Source organism: Urocitellus parryii, chromosome 4, assembly GCF_045843805.1.
Source record: "Urocitellus parryii isolate mUroPar1 chromosome 4, mUroPar1.hap1, whole genome shotgun sequence".
In the NCBI taxonomy this organism is placed as follows: domain Eukaryota; kingdom Metazoa; phylum Chordata; class Mammalia; order Rodentia; family Sciuridae; genus Urocitellus; species Urocitellus parryii.
In genome coordinates, this window is record NC_135534.1 from 18,167,011 (window position 1) to 18,175,407 (window position 8,397).

An 8,397-nucleotide genomic window follows, 5' to 3' on the forward strand; every position below is an offset into this window, starting at 1 on the left:
CTCTCTCTCTTTTGTGAAGAGCAATGTGAAAGATGCCCCCAGCCCAGGAGACAGGATGATTGTTGTGGCCTATCTCATTCAAATAGTGAGCTCCTCCTCCCTCTCCATTCACAGAAGTTTTAGAGGCTTTCCAGGCAGGGCCTAGGTTTCCATTGGACTTTCATGTTTTTATAGGAGTTTGAGCATGTATCACTGTACACATCCTCAGGGAAACAGGCAGATTTCTAGAAGCATTCTCTCTAATCCTTTGGTTGGCAAGACAATAACTTTAGTTCTGTCCAGTTTCTTATGGATTGCTCTTATGACCACATTCAAAGGGACTACAATAAATCTGGGGAAAAGTGTTAGTATAGACAAATGTACATCATGATCATTCTGTGATGAGTCAGGTATAATACACATATTCCAGAGGATGAGATGAGATTATGATTTATATATATACACACACACATATGCAGAGATCTTGATTACTTATCATTAATATTTTATTTTCTAGTCCATCCATAAAAACCAAACCATTCAGAGAGTGTACATTAGGATCCTCATATATCATTTATCAATTTAAAGTTATACTTTGCTACACCATAATTTTTTCATGGCATTTTTCACTTCTGCATTCCTTAGGGTATAGATCAATGGATTCAATAAAGGTGTCCCAATTGTATAAAACACAGCCACCATCTTGTCTATTGGAAAGGTGGTTGGAGGACGAGTGTATATAAATATACATGGACCAAAAAATATGACCACAACAATAAAGTGGGAGGTGCATGTGGAAAGAGCTTTCCACCTTCCTTCTGCACTGTGGTTTCTCAGAGAGTACAGGATGACAACATAGGAGATAAGTAAGATTGTGAAACTCACCATGCATATGACCCCACTGTTAGAAACAACTAGCAAATTTATCACATAAGTGTCCATGCAGGCAAGTTCCAACAAGGGCTGCAAATCACAGAAATAGTGATCAATCACATTAGGGCCACAGAAGGGCAATCTCAAAGCCAGGAAAATCTGTGCTGAGGAATGAATGCAAGATCCCACCCAGGCCAGAATCACCAACACACCACAGACACGCTGGCTCATGATGGTTGTGTATCGCAGAGGCTTACAAATGGCCACATAGCGATCAAAGGCCATGAGGATGAGCACAAATATCTCCATGCAGCCAAAGAAATGGGCTGCAAAAACTTGAGTCATGCACTCGTTGTAGGAAATGGTCTTTTTCTGAGAAAGGGCATCTACAATCAGTCTGGGAGCTGTGGTTGTAGAGAAGCAAGCATCTGCAAATGACAGGTAGAAGAGGAAAAAATACATGGGACTCCTAAGGGTCTGGCTTGTTTTAATGGTCACCACAATGAGAAAGTTCCCCAGCAGAGTCATGAGGTAAAGAATCAAGAAGATCCCAAATATTGCCTTCTGCTTTCCAGGGTCTTGTGTCAGGCCAAACAGAATGAATTCAGTCACGCTGCCGTTATGCATCACCCTGTCAGTGGCTGTGGGCAGCATGCAGTTGAAAAATGTTTAACCTGCATAGAGAAGAAAATAACTTACATCTTTAAAAGATCAGTGTGCTGATCTAGGAACTCTTCAGTTCCAGCATGCGCTGTTACCTCCATTTCATTTGTGGTGAGACAAAATCCCTTGGCATCATTTAAGATTGTGATGCCCTTGACTCTTCTAGATTTCTCTGTTGACTCAGAAACTCACTGGGCTGAATCAAGTTTTTTTTGCATTTGGGAAATAAAAGATACATGTCCTTCAATTATGTTTATTCTTACCTAGATAGATAACTGTAGAATTTATTCTTTCCTTGGATGTGTGGTTGTTTTGAAACTTAGCCTTCCTATATCAAAAATGGAATTCTAATACTCGTTGTAACTTATTCTGAACTTTCAGAATTAAAATAGGTTTTATAACTACACACCTAAACACATTTACACAGATCTTTAATGTATCGTCATTTTATCTATGAATTTTTGAATCTTAAAACACTATTACATATGAACTATTATTAATACTGGAGAATTCTACCCAATAAATTTCTTCTCAGTTAATTTCACTCATTTTAGTTTCTATATTATGTTCTACCCCTTTAATATCTTGGATTAAATAAGTTCTCCAAAAATCTATTTTCACTACCTCTCAGTAATGCACTTTGGTTTAAGAAATCAGTTCACTGATCTTCATAATTTTATGAATAATAAAATTATATAATCTTAGATAATAACTCAAAGGGGCATAGTAGAAAGAAACTTTCTTGATTGTACACTTAAAAATTATTTCATTAGAATTTTGAGTTTTTTCTGCCTATAATTTCGACCTAGTATAAGTTTTCTCATATGTCTATAATCTTGGAAATGCTTTATAAAAATCATATATGCCCCTTTTACATGTACATACTTAATTCCCTAGGATATTATTTTTTAAAAAAACATTAGTTTTAAAACTTGCCCATAATTTCAACATGAAATTTTACATTTTTACTATTCCAAGTGCTTGTTAATTACATGATTATGTGGCTCATTAATTATATGATTAAAATAATCATATGATGTCACTTTATATTATGATTTTGATTCAGAAACATAATCACTATTCCTGTGGTTTTATACTTAAGATAGCTTAATTATCCATTTTACAGTGTGATAATGTCTAAATTTTTGAACAATATTACTTTGACTTTGTTGGAAGAGTAATGATGATATATTTCCAAGTGCAATATTATTGCACAAATGCTAGTGAAAAGCATTGTTATTACTACTTATAATAAACTCTGATTTCAAAATTTTGTGTTACTCTACTCACTATACATTTATTATAGAATAAACCATATTATGATGAAATATTCAAAGGAAACAGAGGGATTTGAGAAAAAAATTAAAATCTTGCTGGGAATGATGGTTAAAACTTGTAATTCCAGTGAGTCATGAGACTGAGGAGGGTTTCCAAGTTCAATGTCAGCCTGGGCAGCTTAGGGAGACACTCTCAAATAAAAACTAAAATGGCTGGAATGTAGCTCAATAATAGAGCATCATTGGCTTAACACATAGTACTGAAGTAAAACATTTTCATTCCAAATCATATAAATGTACAACTCCACTGCCCATAAATAAGTGTTTTTACTTTTTAAAATATCTACTTACAGAGACATTCACAAGTTTATTTGCATATGTGTGTCTCTGTATGATTATTTTATGCATAAATATGGACTATGTTTCAGTATTGATTATTTTTCAGAACACTTGAGAAGCATGCCAAAATTTATTATTTTGTGACATTGTTAACTCAATAGCTTAACACAAATAAAATTTTTCATATTTCATTATAGTCATATAATCTTCATCAATAAAATTTACATTTGGCACATGTATTTCATGATAGTATTTCCCTTATGGTCATCTTAAATTTCTTTGTCAGATTATTATTAGATATTTTCATATTATACATGAATGTATATTAATGTAACAAATAACAATTATCAATTAAGAATTATAATTTTGATTTTGTTCTATATTCTCTTATTTCTATTTTTCTGTGATGTTTCCCATTTTATATATTCTACCAGTTTTCCCACTATAACATAGTTCTTTGTTTCAAAATATTATAAAATTTGTATTTATTTTCCATTCATCTATAAAAGTTTTTTGCTTAAAACCCTGGATCAAAATTATCTATAATTGCTATGAGGAATGGGAAAAATGTTCACCTGTTCTTTTCAATTTCTATGAATTCTAAAATAAATATATATACACTCATCAATCCTTTAAGCCACTCTGTGGTTGATATTAGAAAAGTAGGTGTCATCTGTAGCTAGGAATGACAGCTCCTAATATTTTTAATATGTACAAAAAGCAAATGAATTGAAAGTTCAAAGTAACTTGAATACAGGAAACCCATGATAAAACATCTAAACAGTCCTTTTATTGTGGAAAAAATGTGAAATTCAGAGAGATGGAAAACAGGGGAGTGTGGGAATTTGGGATGAGAGAAAAGAAAGAAGTTTTAATGGAAATGAGTAGGAAAAAAATATTAAACTTATAGATCGACACAAAATCTCTAGTAATCTGGACTCCAAAGACACAGTAGAAAGCCATTTGTCTTTCTAGGTACAGTTCATGAAAGCCAGGTTATGAAATTTGGATACTTTGTCCTTGGTAACCTATAAAATCTGAGGGCATTACACATGAGATCAGCTTTTATTATGATTTATTCATCAAATAAGAACAAAAATTTCTCAGTTGTTTAATGGATTTAACAGTTTTTGGATGGGGAATTTGAAGAACTTATATGTAACAAGAACCTATCTCTTAAAAAATTTCAGAGTCCACATTAAGACATCTGTCTTAGAAACTTGGTGGAACACAAAGAAGTGAATTCACTGTGGCACCAATAAAATAAACTGTCGTGCAGCCTGCAAACATCCCAAATATGATCCATTATAACTTCAGATTACTACTTCCTTTCTTAAGAGAAGAATGTGTTCATTCTCAACTATTCTCTGTGAGGGATTATCAGCTTTTATTTATTGGTTCTTTTTAGTTACTTAAGCAGTAGAATCCATTGTGACATAACTGTACAAGCGTATAATATATCTTGTTTAATTCAGACCCCAGTACCTTCCCCTTCCCTCTCTCTACCTCTGCTCCTTTCCCTCAAATGATCTTTCTGCCATTTATTCATAGTTATTTTTTAAATGATTTCTTGTGGATGTACTCAATTTCATCTGCTTTAACAGGAACGTTTGTGTAGTCCTAAAGCCAGGATATTATCCTCTTGCATAATATTTTGTACTTAAGTTCTAAAGTGATTTTGCTCCATACATATATGAGATTTTATTGTGAGAATTATTAACACATATGCAATGGAAATTCATGCTGAGTTTCACAAATGTCCATGTTATAACTTTCCCCATTGCTAACATCCTTCAGGATCCTTACAGGCCCTAACTGGGAATTCTATTCTATGGTCTAAATAAAAAGGACTCCAATTCAAATATTTTATCTTCTCACTTTTGACATTCTCTCCTTCTTTTTTCCTCTTTCTTATCCTTTAAATGAGAAAGTGGGCACTTTAAAAATATAATCATTCACATATACAATAAAATGATTGCTATGGTTTTTCAAACACAACGGTTAAGGTACTTGCTGTGACTTTCAAACCCCCATCCCCTATACCACTGTCACACTTGTCCCTTACCTTCCCAATGCTTCTTATCCATGTTCTAGCCATGTCTGAAAATGTCTTTCCTCATAAATATACCCACAGTCTCATCTCCCGAATCTTCCATACCTCAGTATCTGATGACTTTTACTCTCCCGTAATCTCCACCTTCCATTTCTCTTTGGATAGAGCACACAATTAAAATATTTATCTCCTCAGCAAAACCCTCCCAGAGTTCTCCAGTCACATAAGTTTCTCATTGATAGTCTTCCACTGTTAAAATGCATGTGTATTGAATCATGTAATTTCCAGAATATCCTTCTCTCACTTTTCCTTTGACATTTGGCATTCATTTGATTTTACTATGCCTTGTAAGGCAGTCTTGTGCTGTTTCAATCTGGATACTTTAAAATAACCTGGGAGATGGAGTTTAGCAGAGAGCAATTAGAGAAGACCCAGGATCAGAACTCAAGCCTTTCTGTTGCATGGAAATCTCTTAACACTCCATCCCTACTGCCATGAGAAGTATCACATCCCATCCATGCTGGTGGAGACAGCACAGAATCAATTAGCTATTAACATGTAGCAAATAAAACCATGTAAATTTTCAGGACATATCTTGGTTATTAAAGGAATGCAATCTTTAGGATGGGTCAAAGAGGCCAGCATTTTATATGTGTATCTGAAAAATATTAGTGAAAGAAAGTAGAAAGTTTAGAGAATAGTAGGAGGAATCAAAGCCAAAAATACAAAAAAATAAATGTTATTATGAACAAGAGTCTGAAAGGGCAGAATTGGGAGATAAGAGAGAGACATTCCCACATGCAAAGTAAGCAAAGAACCACAGATAAAGAGTGCATTCTTCTGAGATTTCACCGACGAGTTTTGCTGCTCTCTCCTCCACTTCTTCTGTTATGCCTTACACCACAAAAAGACATAGTAAGCAAGGCTGACAAGAGATCCTAGAAAGCCCACACTAGTGTCATCAATATCAAGATACTCAGTATCATCAGCATCAGTGCATATAATCAGTGTGCATCCCTATTTTTTTCCTGACTTCAGACTTTGCAAATGAGAGATCTGCAGATATTAGGCACTACACCTTTCCCCCTTCATCCTCTATTGGCATTGAGCCTAAGAAACTGCTGGGTCAACCATAGGCCACTGAAAGCTGAAGAACCTGAAACACTGAAAACTTTTCATCATCAAGTGGGAAAATGCATATTTATGGAATTTTAGATTTCTCAGGAGATGGAATCAGATGAGAGTGACTTGGTCCTGAATGGGAAGAAAAGGAAAGAAAATAACTCAGCTGGGTTTGAAAACTGACCTTTTTTCTTGGTAAAAAAGGGATGGCATCTAACAAGATGGTCATAATTTTCTCTGTTTCCACACTGGTTTACTTTGAAGATGAATCATGTACTGCAAGTGTGCAACCTGTAAATTATACTTTAGATTCATTCACTCTTGCCTTCCATTACAGAATCCATGACAGAGGAGATAATCCACATAGATATTTCTAGAAGTCCTAAATCAGACTCTACCAAAAGATTTGGAATGTTGGCAGAAAATTTCTTACTCCTCCTTCTAAAAATTTCTAGAAAAAACAATAACCTCACTGTTCCAGAAGTATGCATACAATCAATTATCTTACTCCATAATGTTCTCTTGCAGAACCTGTGTATTACACATCTCATTGTCCTCCACGAGGTCCTTATAGATATTTCATAAAATCACAAATGCCCAGCCTCCAGAGGGGAAGTATGCCATCCATTCCCATAAAAACCTGAAGAATGTCTTCAGTGAACTACTTACCACAGATAACCCAGGATCACAGTAAACAATGAGCCAATTAATTCTAGGCAAAGCTGGTAGTAGGCAAATTCAGTTGCTTTCCTGTTCTCTTCATCCATCCTAAGGGACAGTTGCTCTTTCATTTACCCAATGATCCCTCCCAGCATGCATTCAAAGTCACCTTGACATGTAGACTACTAAAGTTACCAAAGACATTCTCCTTTAAACTGAAACCCTTTGAATAGTAGGCCAAACTCTCAGCCCAGTTGAAAATACAAATAGACACCATGTGATCGAATTCTACCTCCATTGTTTGTGTTTCTGGGACTGTAGGTACATTTCTTAACTTCTCTTAGATTCCTATTCTGAAACATGTTCCATCATGGCTGGAGGTGTAGATTAGAGGTCCAGTGCTTGTACATGACTTGGATTTGAAGCCCAGCACCACACACCTGCACCCGCACACATTACCATTAAATAGTTTACTACTAATGGCTTACTACTAATGAATTTATAATTAAGCATTAATCCAAATAATGTTGATGATATCCATTATAATATAAGTAGTTAAAAATAAAACTACCTCCTAAAATTTATATAATCTTAAAAAAGTTTTTCAATCAGTAGAGAATGAAAGAGAAATGAGAGAGGATTTAAATAAAAAGTATTTTTTTCATGTTGTTATTTTTAAGTTATGATCTTAAAGTATTATTTACATATAATAAAACACAACATTTTTAAATACACAGATGAGTTTTGGAAAATATATAGAACCATGTAACCACCACTACACTGATGGAAAATTATCAATTATACTAATCTATTTAAGGAGGTGAGTTTAGCTGTATGTTCTCCTTATTTTTATGTTCCATTTCTTTGCCTTCTGTTATTTAGTTATTTATTTTTTATTACATGGTTCTTCCTGAGAACCAGGAGAGAGGGTCAGTTCTGTGCTCAGTCTTTGGAGGTCTCTGGCTTTGGTCGCATCACCCCATCTCTCTGCCCCATCTTCACTTGGCTTTCTCTCTGTGCATATGTCGCTCTCTGTGTCCAGATTCTTTTTCTCATTATAAGGGCACATTTATTTTGGATTATAATTCAGTGTAATAACTTCATCTTAACTTGATTATCTGTGAATAAATTGTTTGCAAATAGGGTATTCACAGGTACAAGGCATTATATTTCAGTATCTTTGGGAGAAAATCCAATCCAATCCATACATGTTATTTAGGGAAAAAAGTACTAACTGTGTCTTTCTAAATTTCCTCTAAAGCTCTTCTGGGGTCTCTTCTCCAACCTATCTTCTAGATATGACCCCGCTCCAGTGCAAAGCCCTGATTTCCCACCTGCTCATATCCAGAATCAACAAGCACTCTCAGGATAAAAATCAACCACAGAATTTAAGTCACTTCACTGAAATGCTTGTCCTTTTGGAAGTAATAC

General features: G+C 34.6%; 1 protein-coding gene across 1 annotated transcript; it reads right to left on the reverse strand.

Annotated features, from left to right (window-relative positions):
* Positions 1 to 567: 567 nt before the first annotated feature.
* On the reverse strand, positions 568 to 1,479 carry LOC113176786 (olfactory receptor 4C11-like). The gene has a single exon (XM_026381328.2). The coding sequence runs from the start codon at positions 1,477 to 1,479 to the stop codon at positions 568 to 570; it is 912 nt and encodes a 303-aa protein (XP_026237113.2).
* Between the last annotated feature and the right edge of the window lie 6,918 nt (positions 1,480 to 8,397).